Here is a 25774-nt window from a genome sequence, read left to right on the forward strand (position 1 = left end):
GTGTATTGTCCCAACTAGCCCATACACTGCCATATAGATGAATTATAGTGTTCAGCGTCAGACTGGAGCACCTTGGGCCCACCAGAGAAAATCATTCTTGGGGCCCACTATGTAGCTACATAGAAATAGATACAAGACCACCAATTGTGCGGTAAAAAGGTAGTTCACGTCTTAATTATGTAGCAAGGGTTGGGGTAGCGCCCTCATAAAATATAACGCAGTCCCCTCTCATAGAATATAATGCAACCCCCTCAGGTATAACGCAGTCCCCACCATAGAATATAATGTAGCACCCTCATAGGGTATAATGCAGCCACCACAGAATATAATGTAGTCAGAGAGATTGCAGCCCCACAACAGAATATACTGTAGCCCCCTCACATAGTATGATGTAGCCCACCATAATATAATACAGTCCCTCCACATATTATGATGCAGCCCCTCTCCACCCCATCATTGTCCTCATCACCACCTCCATCATTGTCTTCTCCCCACCACCTCCATCACTGCCCATTCCACCACCTGCATCATTGCCTCCCCTACCACCATCATTGCCCATTTCATCACCCCCATCATTGCATCCCACCACCATCATTCCCTCCCTCACCATGATTGCCCATGACCTCCATCATTGTCTCCCCCACCTTCATTACCGGGAGGTGAGTTGCTCTGTGAGTCTGTGTGCCTGCGTGTGTGTATAAGTGCGGTGCTGTGTGTGTGTGGTGCGTCTTTACATGTGGGCAGTGTTAGCTGCACCCTGCGGCTAACGCTGCCCGCTATTAAAGAGAAATGGTATTCACGCCTCTCCACGCCCATAGGGGCGTGGGGAGGCGCGAATATTCATTTTGCTTTAGCAGCGGGGACAGGATCCTGGCTGTCTCCAGCTGCTGCTACTGGCACAGGGCGGGCCCCCTTGACTTAGGGGCCCCATGGCCCCTGGAGCAGTGGGGGCCCTATGCCAGCACCTGGACCCACCAGTTCTCCGGTGGGCCAGTCAGAGCCTAATAGTGTTACATTTGAGTGGTCAGAAAGTTCTCCGGGTACCCTAGTAGGATTAGAATACATTTTTTTTTTGTGGAAACGTATATTTAAAAAAATGTAAGTTAAAAACTAATCTTAAAACCTCTTAAAGAATGTTATCTTTTTATGTAAATGAAAAGCATACATAGTTGCCATTGTCGCAACCGTAACAGCCATCAGCACCATAATAATGTTACTGCTCCTGTAATGGCTGCCTGCAGTTCACATTTCTTGGTTTTATTCTGTAGCATCTCTACTGGCTCTGCAGGGGACATCTTTCACAGTTGCAATTGTGCGTCTATATGGAGCAAATGCTGAATATATAGGCATCACTGCATGGTTCTTTGTCATACTCACATACTTCTCAATCCAATGCATAATACAGCATATTCCTCCAAGTATCAGTATGGAACATTATTATCCAAAATGCTCATTCTTCTATAATAGGTTATTTTACTAGGAAATTACCATTGACCAAATGTTCTCATTATGTTAGAGAGGCATTTTGATTGCTAACGCAGTTTATACAGTGTAGACTCTCCATAGCTCCGCATTGTGAATCCTGCGACCTAGAGAGAATGAGTTTGATGGAATTTTATCATTGGCATTTGTGCTATTGCAATGTAAAATGGAGCTCAGGATAAAGCCAAAGGCCTCTTCGTTGGCTCCATAAAGTGTTTTTTTTTTTTTTAACAATACCCTTGTCAATTTAGGATGAAAAGATTGTTGCACAATATCTGGTGGCTCATAATAGCAATGGTTGAAAAAAAATTATGTATATATATATATATATATATATATATATATATATATATATACATATACATATACATATACATATACATATATATATATATATATATATATATATACACACACACACTCTCCAAGTTTTTGAATCTTTCTTGGTGTGATCTCATTACTCGTATATTCTGTTTTTACCCCCAGAGGTCATCTGATCTGAACACCCCAAAATGACATTTAGGGATCAACCTGAAAGCCCCAAGGATTCATCTGAAAATTACGTTTTTGGAGGTTTTTGGGATATTTCTTACTCTGAAGGAAAACTTTTCCTCTTACCAGCTAACAGACTGCTTCTCTGTGGGATCAAGGACAGGAGCTTTGTCGAGTGCGTCAAACAGCTTTTTTTTTTCCCCTAAAATGCTGCTTCTTGCACAGATTGTATTCTGAAGTCTTTACCTACCTGCAAGGAAGAAAACACGGAAGCATCCCGGTGCATTGTGGGACTTTTTGGGGGGACTGTCCAGTTTTAAACGTAATTGTTTAACCTGATAATCTTTTACACTGTATATGTTTAATACTTGAAAATACCCTCTTAGCTCTACATGTAGGGCTAGGGAGCGGTGTCATTTAAACCAGTTGGTTTAAATATTATTGCTGAGAACTCCATTTAAAGGGGCTTTAATGTATAGGCTACTGTATCAGGTTCTCTGAAATGTAATTATTCATCTCATAGGTTGGTTCTTTTCTCGGTTTCTTTAAAAATAACTAAAATGACAAACTTAGTATTTACTATGATTTTAGCCATTTTTTATTGGTAATTGATCCATTGTACAAAGTAAATTATACCTAATTTTACCATACTTGAATATTTGTTGTACAATAACAAAAGTTTAAAAGATGAAAAAAACGATATCTATATATTGTAATTATGTATACTTGACTATAGATGTTTCTTTGCCTTACTAAATTCTTATACACAAATGGAAGAGTCTATACATTTATGGGTTTGGAGGAAGAAGGAATTAGTATAACTTTGCTCGTTTCAGAGCAAAAGAGAATATTGGACTATTAGTAATTTATCTTCATTTTTATTTGTTGGTTACGGTGTCTCTTCACCCACATTTTCTCATGAATGTTGCTATTTTGTTTGCTTAAGGTCTATAAATGTGCACTTTTAAAACTAATTCACAGTAACTTGTTTAAATTATGAAGCGTTAAGTCGGGTGAACTATTCTAAATATTTAGCTCAGATGTCCCCATTACTGGATGTTGAGGATAAATCGTAGGACTGAGTTTGCCCATTGCACAGAACGGGCCTAGGATGGCATCCGAGCACCAGATATGGGCACCTCTAGCTAGAACACTACTTTGGCTACAGGGTTTGTACACTAAGAGAAACTCAAATTTAATGTTACAATAAATTGGGGTTATGTCACAATGATGGAATAAATGTAAAAAGAAAATTGGGTTCACTTTTTATACAGTGTCATAGAACTGAATTTTGGTTTGGCTTATGTTTGTCTTTTTCTTCATGTACATAGTAGACATATTTAATGCTAAAATCATGTAGTTTTTACTTCTTTTACTCTATGTAGCATGTCATTAATTAATAAATCTGTTTGAAGTCATTTTACATTTGACTTTAACTGTATCTTTCATTTTTCCGTGTTGGCACGGCATCGTATTTTGCATTTCCCAAAAAGAACAGTGTAGACGCAAGGTTCGAAAGACACGACAACTTTCCATTTTAATATTTTATTATTCGTTAAAATGTTTCCACAAGTTCACATTATAACCAGATCAATATTTAATGTTGTCATACAATAGGAATAAATGCAAAGTAATAAAAACAAGTATAAAAACACAAAAGGTAAAACAAAATCTATTTCTAAAAGAGTCCACTAAAGAGAATAAATAAAAAAGGAAGATTGTGATGTGGTTGGGAGATGCAGTTAAGGTAGAAATCCACTTTTAACCAACTAATCAATGCCCTACAGTTTGATCCTAAAACCTGCTGTATCTTTAGAGAGTCAGTTTGAAACTAGTCTTGGAAAGGTTTTTTTTCCTAGAAACAACTGCACTCTTAGGTCATTCTAGCTCAATTAAATACACATGAACCACAAATGCAGACTCTTCCTCAGGACAATTGACGAGCTCGTGACAAGAGACCCTAGTTTCAAATCCTAGAAAATCTGTTTTTGAGCGGAATTGTACCTTAAAGTGGATATATTGTCTTGTAGGAATGTGCACCAGCAGGTGCAAAAGGAGGGTTTGTGTTCTGCAAATACAAGATTAACACTTATTGTTAATGGGGACACGCTGACAATCAAGAACCACATCACTAAATATCTTCCCTATTTGGAAAAGTAAAACAAACACTACACAGAACAGTCAGTGGGGCTCATTGCTGACCACCCCACGAGTCTGGACAATGTAAACAAATGATAAGTAATAGTCACTTATTACTGATTCAGGTTCAAGTTTTCTGTCTGAACGATGGTCAGTTTGAGTAGAGCTTGGGTCTCCTCCGTCTGCTGACGAATCTCCTCAAGCTGTTCTTTTAACGGACTTTGATTGATGGCCAGAGAAAAGTCAGGATCTGAAGAGAGGGCAAAAACAACTTAAAACAGGAAAACTGTTATATTACACAAAGCTGTTTAGAAAATAAAACGTGGCGCTGAAATAATTTGATGCATGAAACATATTGCTTTAGTTGTGTAGCTTTACAATCTCATCTGCTGCATAATGTTTTTCTCCTATTCCCACTTCATTGCTGTAAGTTTGATGCCACCATTGCACTTTTTGGTGCCGAGATTCTGGGCATGCATAATGCAGCATTTTTTCTATTCAGATGTATTTCCATTCAAGAAACTGTCACCCTGTTAAATTACTTATACTTCTGTGTGACTAAAAAAAACCTGAGAAGTCTGATTCTGCAGTCTGTTGCTTTGGAGATATAGGGGCAATTCATCAAGATCCTCTTGCAGACCCTGCTGAGGAGACCTTTTCATTAAGAGACTCAAGCCTCCTAACGGATGAGGTGAGCCGCATAGCGGTGTGCAACTTTATGTGCTTAATCACAAATCTTACTCCAATTCCAGAGATGTGAACACCCCCATAGAGTGCTTACTCAAGCATACACCACATTTGAACAGTGGCATTATGTGACCGCGTTTAACGGACTACGCGGTGTAACGTAGTCCATTAACGCCACCATTGCCTGTAATGGCGAACACATTGGGCGTGCTAACGCGATCCCTTTTGTGACATTGCGTTAGCACAGTCCGTAGTGCTATGCGCTAGCCGGACTGCCCTAACGCAATGTGACCCTAGCCTTATATATTCTTTTCACAGATTTTGATGCTGTTGTGGTGACTAGAACTACACACAATTCGCTGTATTATCCTAATCTTTACGTAGGGCATAATAAATAGCTGCAAGATCAGATATAAAGTTTCTGGAGATTTACTGAATTGGAAGCTAAGCATTAGGCCGCCTTCACATCACATCCGCTATCAGTGGCTCTGTTGCAGCCTTTGTCTGAAGGCCTGAAAAAAATTATTCAGGCGAATCTGCTGAAGGGGTCATTGACTTAAATGACACCGACTGAGTCACTTTGCGTGGTCTCATCTCATTTTTCAGAAGTGTCGGACTTTGAGGCGGGCACAAAAACGCACCTAACCATACTTTTGTGCCCTCCTCAAAAAGGATAACTTTTAAATTGTTGAAAGTCCCTAATGATTCCAAGAACAGGGACTCCTGCAAGGCCCCAGTTACACGGAGCAGCAGTCGATCATACGCACTGAGGCACCATTTTAATGAGAGCCATAGATCAACCGAGCACAGCGTTCAGCAGATCTTCGTGCCTCCTATTAAAAGTGACAGGAACGTAGTGTGCATGATCAACCATGGCTCTATTCAGCCGGGGCTCTACAGAGCCACGATTCTTGGGATCATGGTGGACCATAGCAGTCAGTACTGGTTAATAATACCAATGAAAAACATCACAGTAAGCCTCTCCATTTAACTTGCAAACCACATATAGAAAGCACACATAATAGAACATACCTTCACTTAAAGAGCTCAGGGTGGCAATGCCCATTTGCTGAAATCTCAGCTCTGGGTGACTGAGGTAACTCATGAGGTAGGCTTGGAGTTCCTTCATAAATAGTTTCATATCTGCTACGTTGTTTTCTATATAAGAAAGTAAAAATAATCAATATTTTTCCAACTAAGTATTGTAGCTGACTGTCTCTTAGTTTTGGTAAGAAGATGCCAAGTCTATATTCTAAGACTATCAAAAGGAGTGTGGTCATGTGGCTAAGGGTAGACTTAAAAGCCTATGGTTACCTAACTTACAGATAACAAAAAATCATAAAAACACATTTATTATGGACCCCAACACTTGTAACAGGTTAATTCCATACAGTCACTGAGCTGGATAAATAAATAGATTGTGATGGTTCTGTTATGGCACAGTTGTGATCACCTGCTTATGATATTTCTGTGTATTTTATGAAAGAATAAACACAATAAAAGACTTCTGTATAGATTCAGCAACTGCACAACACTGAGGAAGGGCAGAAAGTATATAAACACGTCTCGCGTACATTCACTGGCCGGAATAATGGTTGTGTTATAACACAATGAAATCTTTTGTTTGTAATTTCATGTTTCTGGTTAGCAGGAAGTATAATTGATAGAAAATTTAGATAATGAATTATTAAATGCCAGGGAAAATATTCACAAGGTGATGCCTGATCGGAGCTAAGCATCATAAAAAAATAAAATGGAAAATTTAAAAATTCATGCATTGCATTTCTGACATCGGTGTTAGATCCTTGGTCAACATGTGACCGGCATGGGTAAAGGGTGAATCCAGCTATACATTTGGCTGATATACATGCATCTTTGTATCAATCATAATTTCCTGCCGCTGGTAATACATTATGTGATGCGGTTTTGTACATTTTCAGCTGCTTTGCATGTGAGATATTGAGAAGAAAGATAAAGTTATGTCGGATACAATTAAGTTTTCTTCTAAGTACATTACCGGAGTGAGACAGATGATTGAGAACACTGGCAGCTTGAAAGGAAAGTTCTTGGTTTTCCAGGTCCACTGCCATCCCCACCAGGTGCTTGAGAATTGCTTCTTTCTTCCTTTTTCTCAACTGCTCCCGTGTAATATCTGGAGGGTAGAAGAAAAAAAAAACCAACGATGACTCCTTAATAAGTGTACACCTATTACACAGATTGTAGGTGGGTTACTGTGTCCTGTCAGCTGCCCTCCCGATCTTACACAAGATTTAGATTTGTTATATTAAAGTGAAAAGTAAGGCAACGTCCACACTATCAGAATTTCACTTTTGCAGACCTTTTCAAAATCCAAATTTTGTACCCTTAAATCAGAGTGTGGTGTCACACAAAATACCGTAGTTAACACATTACATTTCCCACCTGTCTACTTTACATCAGCACAATTTTGGAAACCATTTTTTTTTGTTAGGACGTTAAAAGGCTTAAAAGTTGTCTGGCTATTCTCATTTTTCCAACAAAATTTAGAAAACTATTTTTTTTTTTAGGGACCACCTCACATTTGAAGTGAGTTTGAGGGTTAATGTAACAAAAATACCCAAAAGTGACACCATTCTAAAAACTGCACCCCTCAAGGTGGTCAAAACCACATTCAAGAAGTTTATTAACCCTTCAAGTGCTTAACGAGAACTATAGCAATGTGGAAGAAAGAAAAATGAACATTTTACTTTTTTCACTAAAAAATTTTGAACCTAATTTTTTTATTTTCACCGGGGTATCAGGAGAAATTGCACAACAAATTTTGTTGTCCATTTTCTCCTGAGTACACCGATACCCCATAAATGGGGGGAAAAGCCACTGTGTGCATGGCAGGGCTCAGAAGGGAGGGAGCATCGTTTGGCTCTTTGAATGCAAAATTGACTGGAATCAATGGTGGCGCCATATCGCGTTTGGAGACCACCTGATGTACCTAAACAGTGGAACCCACCCAATTCTCTCTCCTCTGATCTGCGATCACAACACTGGGGTTGGTAAAAACCAACCCGAATCATGTTCTCTATGGTCTCAGCTACCCCCGGTGGCCGTGACCCCAGAAAAATTCCGACGCTGGGGGGGGGGGGCTATACACTTATTTCTCAGCGCCTTTAAAAAGCGGCGCTGAGGCATAAGTACCCTTAACTGCCACCGTTAAAAGGCGTACCGGTGGCCGTTAAGGAGTAAATGTGTTTTATATTTAATTTCTAGACTAATTGGTATTGGTTACATTTTGTAGGAATAATCTAAAAGGAAACAGAAAAATAGGAAATCACTCCATTAGCCTACTACAAACAATGAGCAAAGAACTATATCATACATGTTCTCTGCAGAAAAGAGCTCACAACTGTACCCTTATATTCTTTATAGCAATAACCACATTTCCTGCAGCTTCCCCAATATCCTGCTTCAGATATATATCAGTGACAATTACATAGATTTGAACTGCAAGTACCCTGGTAACTGCAATGCTTTCCACAACTAAGTGGAGTTTTAATAAAATTGTATTATAACGTATATCAGCAAGATAATTGTATATTCTCGTGTAAGTTCAAAGTAAAGCTATATTTCAAATATTGCCAGTCACTAAATTGAACAAAAGGGGTTTTCACATTTGTAGAAGAATCTGAGCATTGGGGCTCATACTTCCTTATGCGACACTCGGATGAGTCTCGCACGGCAATACGCGGTACTGCTGCAGGCACTCAGATCGGAGCGTGCGGCCGCATGGGAATACATGCAGCTGCACGCTCCGCTCCTCTGTGCCAGGTGCAATGTCGGGTATTGCCGTGCGAGACTCATCCGAGTCTTGCGCAAGTGAGTATGAGCCCTTAAAGAAGCACTTCCAAAAAGAGAATCTGAACCTCCCGCTCCCATCTCCAAGACTTGTCGTGTGCTGCTCCAATTCTTTGGAATACACTACCCAGGACAGTTCGATTAATCCCAAACACCCACAGTTTTAAGCATGGCCTAAAAACACATTTTTTCAGACTGGCCTACCGCCTCAACATATTTGTCGAACTATCCTTGTGTTGCCAATAAAAAAATGTTCTTCAAAACCAGGATTCTTGTATCATCTGTCCTTACACCCTTTATGCATTTAATAGCCCTCTGTGCTGTGCACACACTGGCCGGTGACCGGTTCATGCAGCATTACATGAACACCCTATTTATTACATTGATGTCCGGACTGTACAATGAAAGCAACTGTTACCATCCACCTTTTGTGTCCCCCCTATTTCCTCATAGATGGTAAGCGGGCAAGCAGGGCCCTCACTCCTCTTGGTATCTGTTGATTTATGTGATTATTATAATGCAATGTCTTTGTCTGTACAACTTCCCTCTAAAATGTAAAGTGCTGTGGAATATGCTGGCGCTATAGAAATAAAACTAAATATTATATAAAGAGCCATAAAAATCAATGATCAGGGTGCTGACCCCTATTGACATATGTCGATATGCTATAAAACACTCCATAAGGCAGTCCCCCTTTAAGGGTCTGTGCACACGTTGCGGATTTGGCGCTGCGGATCCGCAGCAGTTTTACAAGCTGATTACAGTACCATGAAAACCTATTGAAAACCAAATCTGCAGTGCGGAAACGTTGCGGATTATTTTCTGCAGCATGTCAATTCTTTGTGCAGATTCCGCAGCATTTTACACCTGCTCCATAATAGGAATCCACAAGTGTAAAAATGCAGGTGAAATCCACACAAAATCTGCAGATAAACCGCAGGTCATTTTCCCTGCAGATTCTGCGGAAAAGTACGCAATGGAATCCACAACATGTGCACATACCCTAAGGCTGTCTTCCCTGTAATTGTTTTTGCAGCCATAGCAAAATAATCTTTGCTAACTAAATTAGCTTTTTCCCCCATTTATAGTTTTATTTTTTGATCTAATCCAAGATTTGTAAGACCATTCATCCTTTATCCATGTCCTATCTTTCAATAGAAGTGTGGACTTTTCTTGTGAAGTAAGAAAGCTAAAAACCTACTATATTTAGTAAGCTCTGCAAGGCAGGATACAACATACTGCAGCGAGTCATCTTCATTGTTTGGATCCAGAAGTGCAATCAGTAACTCTTCAAAGCACTGGTTCTGCACAATAACCTAGCAAGAAGAGATTTAAAAAAAATTGTTACATTCTAAAAAATGGATAACGACACAAATGCCCTTATGTTATATAATGACACAGGGAAATTCCACACAAATAAAACCAAAGTTGGGATAAATGTGCTGATCTCACTCACCTAGGTTCAAATCTTTGGGATCAGTGAAAATATACCAATAAGCCTTTGCCACCTGCCCAGCATTGAGAGAGTCCCACTTATGCCGCTAAAACTGGCTTTCCTGCTTACGTTTATCCCGATCCCTTCTTTCCCCAGCCTCTCTAGTCTGATAGATAGCTCACTGTCTGTGTAATATCATGTGCCAAGCAAGGAAATCAGACTGTAAACTACCGAGGCCACAAATATGGAGAATGAGGCAGCACATCCAGTAATGAACCCTTTATTAACCCATGCCACAATTCAACTCCAATGAGCTTCTCACTGGAGATGAAACATTGCATGAATTAATAAGAGATTAATTTCACTCGATGTGCTGCCTCATCTCCATCTTTGTGGACTGATGGATCAAGCCCTTAGACGTGTGCACCCCCTCTTTCAAATTACTAATGCTGCTGCCGCCTTTCCTTTAAGCTAAGGAGGCTGATGCTGGGTGGGGAAACAATCTCAGGAAGCAAAGGTTCAGAAAGTGCTCTGTCACACTCATAGCACTTTAGCATTTCCAGTCATATTCAAATGAGGCATAACTACTTGGGAACCTATCAACTGAGAAAAGATGTAAGGGTGTTGGTAAATTTACAATTCAGACACATCCATGCCGTTATATGCACTTTTGTTTGATTTTGCTTTCATATTGACTTTAAAAAGGAATCGGTCACCTCCTGGGACATTTGTTAACTTATTAATAAGAGCATGCAGGTGATCCAATGGTAAAACCAGTCATAAGTGTCTGCCTCTTATCAGCCGTATTCTTGTGGAGAAATCCTCTTATTCTGTTATGGTAATGAGTTCTTCCAGGCTCTGGGGTGTGCGGTGCCTGGAAGAAAACTCTGCCTCCAGTCTTCATTAGCGTATCAGCCCCCTCCCTCTGCACTGTGACATGTAGTGGTGACTCCGGAATCACACACCCTACAATAGCACTATTACACATCACTTTTCCACCCTTCTATGGGCATTGGCTTATCCTGCGTGGCAAGTCACTGGGCATGGGGACTGGTAAGAACACCTTATCACTGCACACACCGGTGGTCACTGGAGTGGAAGTAGCTGTGACTCGCCTGCGCGGAAGAACAAAGAAGCCAATGCCCATAAAACGGTGGAAAAAAGTGATGTGTAATCGCACTATTGCAGGGCACAGGTGCGGGACTTCGGGGCCTCCACTACATGTCACAGCAAAGTGAGATGCTGATGGGAGGGGGCTGGTATGGTAATGAACACCGGAGGCAGTTTTCTTCCAGGCCCTACACACCCCAGAAATTAGAAGAATTCATCATTACCATAAACGAGTAATAGAGGATTTCTCCACAAGATGGCAGATATGAGGCATACAGGTATGACTGTTTTTGTGTGCCCATATTAATAGGTAAAAAATGTCCCAAGGGGTGACAGTTTCCCTTTAAAAGCAAATTCAATCCAAACCTGAGCATGTCTGACACCATTCTACAGGTCCTTCTCAAAAAATTAGCATATAGTGTTAAATTTCATTATTTACCATAATGTAATGATTACAATTAAACTTTCATATATTATAGATTCATTATCCACCAACTGAAATTTGTCAGGTCTTTTATTGTTTTAATACTGATGATTTTGGCATACAACTCCTGATAACCCAAAAAACCTGTCTCAATAAATTAGCATATTTCACCCATCCAATCAAATAAAAGTGTTTTTTAATAACAAACAAAAAAACCATCAAATAATAATGTTCAGTTATGCACTCAATACTTGGTCGGGAATCCTTTGGCAGAAATGACTGCTTCAATGCGGCGTGGCATGGAGGCAATCAGCCTGTGACACTGCTGAGATGTTATGGAGGCCCAGGATGCTTCAATAGCGGCCTTAAGCTCATCCAGAGTGTTGGGTCTTGCGTCTCTCAACTTTCTCTTCACAATATCCCACAGATTCTCTATGGGGTTCAGGTCAGGAGAGTTGGCAGGCCAATTGAGCACAGTAATACCATGGTCAGTAAACTATTTACCAGTGGTTTTGGCACTGTGAGCAGGTGCCAGGTCGTGCTGAAAAATGAAATCTTCATCTCCATAAAGCATTTCAGCCGATGGAAGCATGAAGTGCTCCAAAATCTCCTGATAGCTAGCTGCATTGACCCTGCCCTTGATGAAACACAGTGGACCAACACCAGCAGCTGACATGGCACCCCACACCATCACAGACTGTGGGTACTTGACACTGGACTTCAGGCATTTTGGCATTTCCTTCTCCCCAGTCTTCCTCCAGACTCTGGCACCTTGATTTCCGAATGACATGCAAAATTTGCTTTCATCAGAAAAAAGTACTTGGGACCACTTAGCAACAGTCCAGTGCTGCTTCTCTGTAGCCCATTTCGGCACCTGTAGCCCATTTCCTGCACACGCCTGTGCACGGTGGCTCTGGATGTTTCCACACCAGACTCAGTCCACTGCTTCCTCAGGTTCCCCAAGGTCTGGAATCGGTCCTTCTCCACAATCTTCCTCAGGGTCCGGTCTCCTCTTCTCGTTGTACAGCGTTTTCTGCCACATTGTTTCCTTCCAACAGACTTACCATTGAGGTGCCTTGATACAGCACTCTGGGAACAGCCTATTTGTTGAGAAATTTCTTTCTGGGTCTTACCCTCTTGCTTGAGGGTGTCAATGATGGCCTTCTTGACATCTGTCAGGTCGCTAGTCTTACCCATGATGGGGGTTTTGAGTAATGAACCAGGCAGGGAGTTTATAAAAGCCTCAGGTATCTTTTGCATGTGTTTAGAGTTAATTAGTTGATTCAGAAGATTAGGGTAATAGGTCGTTTAGAGAACCTTTTCTTGATATGCTAATTTATTGAGACAGGTTTTTGGGGTTATCAGGAGTTGTATGCCAAAATCATCAGTATTAAAACAATAAAAGACCTGACAAATTTCAGTTGGTGGATAATGAATCTATAATATATGAAAGTTTAATTGTAATCATTACATTATGGTAAATAATGAAATTTAACACTATATGCTAATTTTTTGAGAAGGACCTGTATATTACATTATGTAACAAGCCGAGGTAATCCAACATGGTACTTTTCTATACAGGTGATAAAACCCATTACTAATGCAGAGACCAGTGGGGTATTTTCTAGAACGTACCTTTATGTTCTCTGATTGGCTTAGATTCTGGATAGTGCAGGCTGCATGAATGACAATCATAGGGTTCGCTCTCTCCATCTGCATCAGTATAGCCAAATGTCGAAGGATTTTTTCACACAGCAACACATCCTGAGCAAAACAGATAAAACAGAGGATGAAGGTATCTGGACATCTCCAAATGGAACAAATAACCACAGATGGATTGATAACACATCAGTCTGCACTAAGCAAAATTACACCTCCACCCTGTAAAGCTCAGCTCGTTATCTTCTTAGTCAGTCCGACTTCTGCTGACATGCAGAGTATGCACATAGCAGGTTCTTGTTTTTTTTGCTGGAATCTGAAATACAAAGTCCGTAGCCTTCCATGGGGCCTCACTAAACCTTTGGATTCAGACACAATTTTTTTTTCATCCATCTTGTATGGTGTGCTCCACAGCTTGCAGTATTACACAAGCATATGTAATGCTGTTAGGGTTAAATACTGTGCCTCACTAGGACACAATTTCGTAATACATGGAGTGCCAGAAGTTCAGTAAAGGTACCGTCACACTAGACGATATCGCTAGCGATCCGTGACGTTGCAGCGTCCTTGCTAGCGATATCGTCCAGTGTGACAGGCAGCAGCGATCAGGCCCCTGCTGTGCTGTCGCTGGTCGGGGAAGAAAGTCCAGAACTTTATTTGGTCGCTGGACTCCCCGCAGACATCGCTGAATTGGCGTGTGTGACCGCGCTTAGTAACCCGATGTTTACCCTGGTTACCATCCTAAAAGTAAAAAAAACAAACACTACATACTTAGTGCTCACACAGACAGTACAGGAGGAGTGCAGAGCACAGCGCTGGAGGACAGACGGCTGTAGGTAAGTATGTAGTGTTTGTTTTTTTTACTTTTAGGATGGTAACCAGGGTAAACATCGGGTTACTAAGCGCGGCACTGCGCTTAGTTACCCGATGTTTACCCTGGTTACCGGCATCGTTGGTCGCTGGAGAGCGGTCTGTGTGGCTCTCCAGCGACCAAACAGCGACGCTGCAGCGATCCGGATCGTTGTCGGTATCGCTGCAGCGTCGCTAAGTGTGACGGTACCTTAATGCAGAACCACAAGCACTTAAAGGGGTTGTCCAGCCTTAGGCTACAAGTCTTCAATCACTTTATATGACTGCAGACTTGTGAGTCCTTACATCACTGTGCGGTATGCATATTCTCGGTTGCTGGCATCGTGAGTGGGCGGTTGTGTGACTGCAAGTATGCCATATGCATAATTCGGTCACATTTCGACTAGACTGTGTCCGGCCTCGCTCAATACACTTGCATTGAGTGAGGGCGTACCTGTCTAGTCTGCATGTGATCGCATGTATGCAAATCACATACTAGCAGTGCTCGAAGCACTGGAAAATCTTCTCAGCACATGCGATGTGAAGATTCACATAGCCTAAAAGTCTGCAGTCAACAGTCCCTTTAAATTGCCACAATATAAGATATGTGCACCTGAGGCCTACTTTTCTAGTGAGGTTTTTGATCCTATGTTATTTGTTATATTTTCAAAACAACCTTGGAGGCATCTGTTACAACTGAATGTTTGTGATCTAGGAAATCCATCATGCAGTACAGAACAGACAAGAAATGCACCAGACAGCATATATATATAGCTACCATAACTCCCGGAGGATGGGAAAACGTGCAAAGAAGAGTGACGGAAGCCTGTCGGACATCTTTATTGTTAGAATTCAGTAGGGTGAGTACTAAAGGCATGATGTCCATACTGAAGAGATGGGCCCGAACTTCAGCTGCATAAAAAAAAAAACAAATAAAATTACCACTGTAATAGATAAAAAAAAAAAAATTATAAAAGACAACATAAGAGTAACAGCTGAAACTCCAGGAGTCCACATTTGTCATAAAAAAAAAAAGTAAAAGCCTGCAAATAGCTTCAAGGCGAAGCAGAAATGAACGTCTTGCTCATAGTTACTTATAAACACATAAAATCCCTTACCACTTGAAGCTAGGTTATTCAAACAAAGACACGCCTGACTGGAGACCTGTGTTATAAAAAAATGAAAAAATAAAAAAGGACAATGTAAGGAGGAAGAAAATAAACAGGTTTACACCAAAGATTTATTTTTACTTTCAGAAGTGTATATTAAATGTTAAAGATTTCAATTTGCTGAAACATTATATCATATGTAATGATATTACACAATGATGCATTGATAGGGAATCTAGATTGTGAGCCCCAAAGGGGACAGAAATGTCTAATCTGCTGTGGAATTAAAAAAAAAAAAATGAAGTCAACACATCTGGAATAGTGAGAAAATAGGGATCCTTTATTCACCAACACCAGCTAGGTTTCAGTCTCCAGCTATTCATTCCTATTTTGGATGTGCCGTCTCCTTTTTTCTGGCTTTCTATATCTTTGGTAGAAGCTTTGCCAGTTTCCTTGAAGACATTTGCACCATATAGGCAGTGCTGTGGTTTTTCTGAAATATATATCTATATACATACATACATACATACTGTATGCTCTCCCCTCCACCTTTTTCAATAGATTGGGGTTTTCATTTGTATTTTTTATATATAATACACACACAAACTTTTCTTTCCTCTCTTTGTATTTATAGAGGTTTGCTGTGTCATTTTGCTCCCATATCTACCTTTATCAGTGCCTGAACAGCGTTACCCATCACGTTGCCTTTCTACAAATATTTGTTTCCTTTTGTGCACTAACCCTACTGAAAAAAAAAGAATAGATGTGGAAAATCTCTATTTTGTCTTGGTCTAACATTGTAGTGAGGTAGAAGGGTTTCCTTTATGGAGATTGTGTTATAAGCAGGCCAAGAACCCAGCCTTATAATTGTATTGAGTGCGTCTTAGATTTGTCCGGGTCCTATGAAAATACATTTAACGTAGACCTGGCAGTAGAGCATGACGTGGGGAAGCTTTCCTGCAAATATTTCTCTCTGTCTTGGACTTTTGAAAAATGTTTTTTTTCTCTGAAATGCAAAAGTTTTTATTGTTATGAGGGAACATTTCATGCTGCACATGGTTAGGGCAGCATGAATGGTTCCTTATAGATATTTTTTACATAAATGTGCAAATTGTCCCCTCAGAGAGGAAGAGGACTTGAGCTCTAGTTGAAGTAACAATCTTAAAAGTTAATATCGACCCTTTAATGAGCCTTGCCATATGACTTAGGATAACAAGCAAAACCAAAATCTCTAATTTGCAGACATGAGTTTCAGGATATCGCTCCTCCTTAGTGCAAAAGCATGAGATCTGATTTGACTGTATGATAGGCCTCTGGCTGGGGTCTAAGGGGCAATGTTTCTCCTTTTGGAGAGTGACACGACTGATCTCAGTGTAAGGGCTCATACTCAGATGAGTCTCGCACGTCAATACTGGACACTGCTGCCGGCAGTCAGGAGTGGAGCGTTCAGCACATGTATTGCTATGCGGCAGCACGCTCTGATCTGAGTGCCGGGTATTGACGTGCGAGACTCATCAGCGTTTCTCACATGTGAGTATGAGCCCTAAGGAGACTTATAGGACATGCAATGCTCATTCTCTTCCTCCATCTCTCTACAGAGAAAATTTGCATTTTTAAATTTCCCAGAGGAGCATTGCATGGCCTATAAGTCTCCTAAGGCCGGAGTCACACTACAGCGAGATACGGCCGAGTCACGCAGGTTAAAACCCAGCTCTGGCGCCGGCACTCTGGAGCGGAGCGTGCGACTCCATGTATTGCTATGCGGCCGCACGCTCCGCTCTGGAGTGCCGGTGCAAGGGCTTGGTTTTAACCTGCGAGACTCGGCCGTATTTTGCTGTGTGAGATCCCGGCCTTACACTGGTATAACAGGCATATCACCCTCCACAAGGAGCAAAATAAATAATCTTGCCAGCTGAAACTCCCTTCATGTTAATCAATAAATCTTGGAATAATAATTTCCACAACTGAATGTGTTAAAAAAAATTGTTCCTGTTCCGAGATAATCTTATAAATGTGCCCCTGTTGTGTACTTTGTAATGGCTGTGTCTGATCATGCAGGAACATGGTCTGATCATACAACAGCTCCTAAGCAGGTGGGGGGGGGGGAAGGAAAACAAAACAAAAAAAAACTAATCTGACATTACAGCAGGGGATTATTCTTTCTTTGAAGTAAAACACATCCAATTGTTGTAATCATTATTATTCTAAGCTCCATTGATTAAAATTAACTTTTTGTGCGTGGGAAACCCCCTTTAACTAGAAGGCATATATACCGTCAACCTGTGATCTGCATATTACCGCAATTCAGAACTGCTAGAACATGGAAATTACATGTTGGTTTCAACAACAAGAAATGTGTACCCCTGAAACTATATTATGTAGACACCATATCTATCACTTCATTGAGTAGTATTGCCTTAATGACTTTACCTTTTGCACAGTGGAAGACATCATTGAGACCAGCATTCGAATCAAGAACTTATCCCCAATTGTGAGCATGGCTTTATGGTGCTCTGGATTAACAGCAATGTTGCCCAAAGAAGCACAGCTGTAGTACTGCAAAAAAATAAGTGAATGACTTATCAATTTGAGACCAAGTAAAACATATTTAAATATATGCATTTCTAAAGCTAAGTAATGGATGTAACCTGTAAAGAATAAAAAAAGATCATACTGAACCAATTCATAATTAGTGATGAGTGAACGTGCTCGGATAAGGCAGAGGCATATCTAGGGAGGTGCCGCCGGGGCACGTGCCCCGGGCGCATCCGGCAGGGGGACACAGTAGGACCGCCTAATGCAGCCAGCATATAGAAGCAACAGCACGCTGGCTCTCAGTGATCAATTGTACTTGCATCTTACAGACGCAGGTACAATTGAAGCTCTGACTGCCAGGTCTGACAACGCCAGCAGCGTGATCAGGTCATGTGATCACACTGTTGACGTCACTTGCCCATGCTGCAGATGCGCACATTGGTGGTAGGCGCTCCAGTGGAGCTGAAGACACCGAAGATTAAGTGCATGGGGGAGATTTAATGTGTTTGGGGAGATTTGGAGTGGGGATAGGGGAGAGTTAATGTGTGGGGTGCAGAATTGGAGTGGAGATGGAGGATTTAATGTGTGGGGGGATTTGAGGATACAAAATGAGTAGCAAAGGGGGAGATGCAGGGCATGAGGAAACAGTATGGGGGCACGTATGGGGAAACAGAAAGGGGGAATTGGGAGCATGGACGAGGAAACAGTATGTGGAATGGGTGCAGACACAGTATGGTGAGTGGGGGCATGGGTGCAGACAGTAAAGGGAGCGAACAAAGGAATGTACGAGTAGCGATGGTAAAAATGTATGTGGCACAGTATGGGGAGTGAGGGTGATGGGATGTGTGCAGACAGTATGTGGAGTCGGGAGTATGTGTGAACAGGCAGTAGAGTGTGAGGGGGTAAATATAAGGAGCACAAAATATGAACGGCACTAGGTGTTATCGCAGCAGGCGGTGTAGCCGCAGCCTGAGGATTCCACTGCAAGACTCCTATAGCACGTATATAGTCTGCAATGTTCGGGTGGTGCTCAGCATAAAAAGCAGTGAACAAATATCCAAGGAGAAAAAGGAAAATGCGGCACTCACCCAGGTAGATTGCGAATCAAAGTCCTTTATTCATCGTAACGCAACAACGGACATAGTAAGGAGAGGCGGCTGGGAGAGATCAGCGGTGCGGGGAGAAAGAACAGGACTATGATCGTTTTGCGCTTCCACAGGTCCATGACATCACATGGACCCGTGGAAGCGCACAAGCGCAAAACGATCGTAGTCCTGTTCTTGCTCCCCGCACCGCTGATCTCTCCCAGCCGCCTCTCCTTACTATGTCCGTTGTTACGTTACGATGAATAAAGGACTTTGATTTGCAATCTACCTGGGTGAGTGCCGCATTTTCCTTTTTCTCCTTGGATATTTGTAAATATAAGGAGACAGTATGGTGAACAGGGGGAATGTGAGAGGAGGCAGTGTGAGGAAGGAGGGGGATAGTGTGAGGAGACTGTATAGGAGGAGAAAAATGAGTTGGCACAGAATGGAGACTGAAGTGTAGTGGGGGACGTAGAATGGGGGGGGGGCAGTGTAAGGGTACAGCCAGGAGGGGACAGCATACCAAGGCAGGGGAGTGTGATGAGAGGGTACTGTATAGAGACTGGGCCCTATAGGGTATAGGGAGGACACCGTGTGAGGACAGTGTGAAGAAGGGTTCCAGGATGGAAAGAAGAGGTCAGTCTGAAGAGCATGTACCATAAGAGGGACAATGTGGGGGGCTCATTTTGTAAAGAGGAAAAATAAGCCAGCTCACCTGTGATGCATAAACCAATCTTCGGGAGCACGGACCCGCTGTGTCCAGGCGTTTAAAATAAAAAAAAAAGAAGGAATGTCCAGCTTCACCGAATCCGTAAAAAAAGAGTTTTCTTTATTCACAAACTTTAAACATGGAGGACATGCATGTCATGATCAAGGGAGCTTAGTCTCCAGAAACGCGTTGAGATTCCTACCTATATGGTTCGTGCTGAAGTCTGTATCCTCCATGTTTAAAGTTTGTGAATAAAGAAAACTTTTTTACGGATTCGGTGAAGCTGGACATTCCTTCTTTTTTTGGGCTCATTTTGTGCAGATAGTATAGTGAGGGACAATTATTTATTCAGGGGCTCAGCCTAGGGCACTGCTATCTTTAAGGACATCAGGTGGGGATTTGCTGCAGATCACAAGAGAAGATGGAAGTCTGCAGAGACAGGCTGTGGATGAAAAAAATCATGGTGTCTGGACAAAATGAAGAAAAGAAGAATGACTCCAAAGATGATATCCTCTATAAGGTACCTGGATGTAAATGTTATTTGTGATACTGAATAATTCTCATGTTTTTATCTATGTTAGGAGCATTAAAGGGGTTGTCCAGGTTTGTGATGAGTCTGCAGTCATTCTTTGTGACTGCAGACTTCTGAATTCTCAGTTTTTACTGCGTGTTGTTCGGATTCTCTCGTGCCGGTGATTTACATACATGTGGTCACATGCTGACTAGACATGTGTTGCCTCACTCAATGAAAATGAACTTAGCGAGGCCAGAGACGTCTAGTCAGAATGTGGCCAGAAGTATGCAAATTGCTGACATGACCATCCACTCTTGCCACCGGCAAGGAGAATCCTAAAAGTATGCAGTGCATTTGTTGTGAAAATTCAGAAGCCTGCAATGTCAGGATTCAGCTCACTGTCAGGATTCAGCTCTGCAGCTTCCAGTAGTCATCACATGGAAACTTCACTCATATGCAATTTTCATACTTATGGTCCTGGGAGGGGGGGGGGGGGTAAATAGGTGTCAAACTGAATTCTTGCCCCGGACGCCAGAAAATCCAGATACACCTCTGGGATAAGGTGTTATCTGAGCATGCTCAGGAGCTAACCAAATGTCTTCAGCGTGCTCGAAAAATATGTTCAAGTCCCCGCACCTGCATGTCTCGCGGCTGTTTGACAGCCACAACACATGCATAGATTGCATGTTTGTTAGCCGCGAGACACTCAGCCGCGGGGACTCGAACATATTTTTCGAGCACACTGAAGACACTCAGCACATGAGTATGCTTAGGTAACACCTAACCCAAGCACGTTCGCTCAGAGTCATCACCATTCATGATGCGGCAGAAATTAGTTTGTGTATTTTTCCATTTAAATGGAAGGCAAAACAGTAGCTTATATTTAGCAAGCCTTCAGGCTAAGGTGATATGTCAGCTGCAGCTCTCCTTTCATAAGCAACTTGTGAAATGAAGCATATACTGCCATATGTTTTAGCTGACTGATAACTAATACATCAAAATGTAGGACCACACACACACACACACACACACAGACTTTTCTTTAGCTTTAGCTTATTTTACATGCAATTATTTAGAAATACAAAAATTAATGCAAAACAAGTAATCATTATAAATTAGACGAAAAAAAATAATCTCATGAAATAAATATATATATTTAGACACATAGCAAAGTGCAAACGGTTTAGGCAGGTGTGGAGAAAATGCTTTAAAAAAGCAGTAAAAATGCTTTAAAAAAATGTGTTAATTGATAAAATAAACTACCGTATTAACAAAATGAACGCACAAAATAGAAATATAAATCACAAATTTTCAAAGTTCGCCTACCTCCCTGCCGCGTTCCTTTAAAAACAGTGTGTGTGCGCGTAAGGGTACCTAGAAAAATTGATGCTTTGATGCAGTTTTGAAGGCAATGGGTGGTCACACCAAATACTAATTTTTTTATTCAAATTTCTTTTCACTATGTGTTTTGTTACACTATTATTTTTAAAAGGATTTTAACTATGAAGCATAGACAAGTTTAGTCGTGCTCCTCCCTGTGTTGCTAGAGGGGACAGGTTTCTCCCTCAAGTACACAAAAGCTAGAGGCTTGTCAGCGCAGGGAAGAGCCATTCGAAGGTGAAGCCGATCTCCTCCTCTCCAGATATGGTCCCCTGATAGATCTTGAAAGAATATCTTGTGGAAAACATTAGAGTATTTCAGTGAATAGTATGCCTGGCATCAATCATGCAGCCAGGCCATGATTTATGCTGTCCTTGGTTTGGGCAGCATGATTCGTTTGACAAGTTTCCTATAAAAGGATTTGTATTATCTTAAATGGTTAAAATTTAACCCCTTCATGACCCACCCTATTTTGACCTTAAAGACCTTGCCGTTTTTTGCAATTCTGACCAGTGTCCCTTTATGAGGTAATAACTCAGGAACGCTTCAACGGATCCTAGCGGTTCTGAGATTGTTTTTTCGTGACATATTGGGCTTCATGTTAGTGGTAGATTTAGGTCAATAAATTCTGAGTTTATTTGTGATAAAAACGGAAATTTGGCGAAAATTTTGAAAATTTCGCAATTTTCACATTTTGAATTTTTATTCTGTTAAACCAGAGACTTATGTGACACAATAGTTAATAAATAACATTTCCCACATGTATACTTTACATCAGCACAATTTTGTAAACAACATTTTTTTTTTGCTAGGAAGTTATAAGGGTTAAAATTTGACCAGCGATTACTCATTTTTACAACGAAATTTACAAAACCATTTTTTTTTTAGGGATGACCTCCCATTTGAAGTCAGTTTGAGGGGTCTATATGGCTGAAAATACCCAAAAAGTGACACCATTCTAAAAACTGCACCCCTCAGGTGCACAAAACCACATTCAAGAAGTTTATTAACCCTTCAGGTGCTTCACAGCAGCAGAAGCAACATGGAAGGAAAAAATTAACATTTAACTTTTTAGTCACAAAAATTATCTTTTAGCAACAATTTTTTTATTTTCCCAATGGTAAAAGGAGAAACTGAACCACGAAAGTTGTTGTCCAATTTGTCCTGAGTACGCTGATACCTCATATGTGGGGGTAAACCACTGTTTGGGCGCACGGCAGGGCTTGGAAGGGAAGGAGCGCCATTTGACTTTTTGAATGAAAAATTGGCTCCACTCTTTAGCGGACACCATGTCGCGTTTGGAGAGCCCCTGTGTGCCTAAACATTGGAGCTCCCCCACAAGTGACCCCATTTTGGAAACTAGACCCCCCAAGGAACTTATCTAGATGCCTAGTGAGCACTTTAAACCCTCAGGTGCTTCACAAATTGATCTGTAAAAATGAAAAAGTACTTTTTTTTCACAAAAAAATTCTTTTCGCCTCAATTTTTTCATTTTCACATGGGCAATAGGATAAAATGGATCATAAAATTTGTTGGGCAATTTCTCCCGAGTACGCCGATACCTCATATGTGGGGGTAAACCACTGTTTGGGCACACGGCAGGGCTCGGAAGGGAAGGCGTGCCATTTGACTTTTTGAATGGAAAATTGGCTCCACTCTTTAGCGGACACCATGTCGTGTTTGGAGAGCCCCTGTGTGCCTAAACATTGGAGCTCCCCCACAAGTGACCCATTTTGGAAACTAGACCCCCAAAGGAACTAATCTAGATGCATACTGAGCACTTTAAACCCCCAGGTGCTTCACAGCAGTTCATAATGCAGAGCCATGAAAATAAAAAATAATTTTTCTTTCCTCAAAAATGATTTTTTAGCCTGGAATTTCCTATTTTGCCAAGGGTAATAGGAGAAATTGGACCCCAAATGTTGTTGTCCAGTTTGTCCTGAGTACGCTAATACCCCATATGTGGGGGTAAACCACTGTTTGGGCGCACGGCAGGGCTCGGAAGGGAAGGCACGCCATTTGGCTTTTTAAATGGAAAAATTAGCTCGAATCATTAGCGGACACCATGTCACGTTTGGAGAGCCCCTGTGTGCCTAAACATTGGAGATCCCCCAGAAATTACCCCATTTTGGAAACTAGACCCCCAAAGGAACTAACCTAGATGTGTGGTGAGGACTTTGAACCCCCAAGTGCTTCACAGAAGTTTATAACGCAGAGCCATGAAAATAAAAAAAATTATTTTCTCAAAAATGATCTTTTAGCCTGCAATTTTTTATTTTCCCAAGGGTAACAGGAGAAATTTGACCCCAAAAGTTGTTGTCCAGTTTCTCCTGAGTACGCTGATACCCCATATGTGGGGGTAAACCACTGTTTGGGCACATGCCGGGGCTCGGAAGTGAAGTAGTGACGTTTTGAAATGCAGACTTTGATGGAATGCTCTGTGGGCGTCATGTTGCGTTTGCAGAGCCCCTGATGTGACTTAACAGTAGAAACCCCCCATAAGTGACCCCATTTTGGAAACTAGACCCCGAAAGGAACTTATCTAGATGTGTGGTGAGCACTTTGAACCCCCAAGTGCTTCACAGAAGTTTATAATGCAGAGCCGTGAAAATAAGAAATACGTTTTCTTTCCTCAAAAATAATTATTTAGCCCAGAATTTTTTATTTTCCCAAGGGTTACAGGAGAAATTGGACCCCAAAAGTTGTTGTCCAGTTTCTCCTGAGTACGCTGATACCCCATGTCTGGGGGTAAACCACTGTTTGGGCACACATCGGGGCTCAGAAGGGAAGTAGTGACTTTTGAAATGCAGACTTTGATGGAATGGTCTGCGGGCGTCACGTTGCGTTTGCAGAGCCCCTGATGTGGCTAAACAGTAGAAACCCCCCACAAGTGACCCCATTTTAGAAACTAGACCCCCCAAGTAACTTATCTAGATATGTGGTGAGCACTTTGATCCCCCAAGTGCTTCACAGACGTTTACAACGCAGAGCCGTGAAAATAAAAAATCATTTTTCTTTCCTCAAAAATGATGTTTTAGCAAGCATTTTTTTATTTTCACAAGGGTAACAGGAGAAATTGGACCCCAGTAATTGTTGCGCAGTTTATCCGGAGTATGCTGGTACCCCATATGTGGGGGTAAACCACTGTTTGGGCACACGTCGGGGCTCAGAAGTGAGGGAGCACCATTTGACTTTTTGAATACGAGATTGGCTGGAATCAATGGTGGCGCCATGTTGCCTTTGGAGACCCCTGATGTGCCTAAACAGTGGAAACCCCTCAATTCTACCTCCAACACTAACCCCAACACACCCCTAACTCTAATCCCAACTGTAGCCATAACCCTAATCACACCCCTAACCACAACCCTAATTCCAACCCTAACCCTAAGGCTATGTGCCCACGTTGCGGATTCGTGTGAGATTTTTCAGCATCATTTTTGAAAAATCCGCGGGTAAAAGGCACTGCGTTTTAACTGCGGATTTTCTGCGTATTTCCAGTGTTTTTTGTGCGGATTTCACCTGCGGATTCCTATTGAGGAACAGGTGTAAAACGCTGCGGAATCCGCACAAAGAATTGACATGCTGCGGAAAATACAACGCAGCGTTTCCGCGCGGTATTTTCCGCACCATGGGCACAGCGGATTTGGTTTTCCATAGGTTTACATGGTACTGTAAACCTGATGGAACACTGCTGCGAATCCACAGCGGCCAATCCACTGCGGATCCGCAGCCAAATCCGCACCGTGTGCACATAGCCTAATTCTAAAGGTATGTGCACACGCTGCGGAAAACGCTGCGGATCCGCAGCAGTTTCCCATGAGTTTACAGTTCAATGTAAACCTATGGGAAACAAAAATCGCTGTACACATGCTGCAGAAAAACTGCACGGAAACGCAGCAGTTTACATTCCGCAGCATGTCACTTCTTTGTGCGGATTCCGCAGCGGTTTTACAACTGCTCAAACAGAAAATCGCAGTTGTAAAACCGCAGTGAAATGCGCAGAAAAAAACGCGGTAAATCCGCCATAAATCCGCAGCGGTTTAGCACTGCGGATTTATCAAATCCGCAGCGGAAAAATCCGTAGAGGACCAGAATACGTGTGCACATACCGAAACCCTAGCCCTAACCCTAACCCTACCCCTAGCCCTAACCCTATTCTAACATTAGTGGGAAAAAAAAAATTCTTTATTTTTTTATTGTCCTTACCTATGGGGGTGACAAAGAGGGGGGGGGGAATTTATTATTTTTTTTATTTTGATCACTGAGATATAATCTATCTATCTATCTCAGTGATCAAAATGCACTTTGGAACGAATCTGCCAGCCGGCAGATTCGGC

At 41.7% G+C, this 25774-nt stretch overlaps 2 protein-coding genes across 5 annotated transcripts in view; one reads left to right on the top strand and one right to left on the bottom strand.

The window, feature by feature from the left end:
* MAP7 (microtubule associated protein 7) overlaps positions 1–3397 on the top strand; it is a 158855-nt gene extending 155458 nt beyond the window's left edge. For all 4 annotated transcript variants that reach the window (XM_069725968.1, XM_069725969.1, XM_069725966.1 and 1 more), the window contains one exon: positions 1969–3397. In XM_069725968.1, the coding sequence (XP_069582069.1) occupies positions 1969–1979 (11 nt within the window). In that variant the 3' untranslated portion in view covers positions 1980–3397. The remainder of the gene's footprint in view (positions 1–1968) is intronic.
* Positions 3398–3503: 106 nt separating this feature from the next.
* Positions 3504–25774, bottom strand: part of LOC138637369 (uncharacterized) — a 74863-nt gene continuing 52592 nt past the window's right edge. Inside the window, exons 7-14 of the mRNA XM_069725970.1 lie at positions 17645–17770; positions 15224–15269; positions 14884–15017; positions 13233–13361; positions 9830–9944; positions 6818–6952; positions 5833–5958; positions 3504–4363 (exon numbers count right to left, since the gene is read on the bottom strand). Coding sequence (XP_069582071.1) covers positions 4227–4363; positions 5833–5958; positions 6818–6952; positions 9830–9944; positions 13233–13361; positions 14884–15017; positions 15224–15269; positions 17645–17770 — 948 coding nt within the window. The 3' untranslated portion in view covers positions 3504–4226. The remainder of the gene's footprint in view (positions 4364–5832; positions 5959–6817; positions 6953–9829; positions 9945–13232; positions 13362–14883; positions 15018–15223; positions 15270–17644; positions 17771–25774) is intronic.

Source organism: Ranitomeya imitator, chromosome 5 (genome assembly GCF_032444005.1).
Source record: "Ranitomeya imitator isolate aRanImi1 chromosome 5, aRanImi1.pri, whole genome shotgun sequence".
Lineage (NCBI taxonomy): Eukaryota > Metazoa > Chordata > Amphibia > Anura > Dendrobatidae > Ranitomeya > Ranitomeya imitator.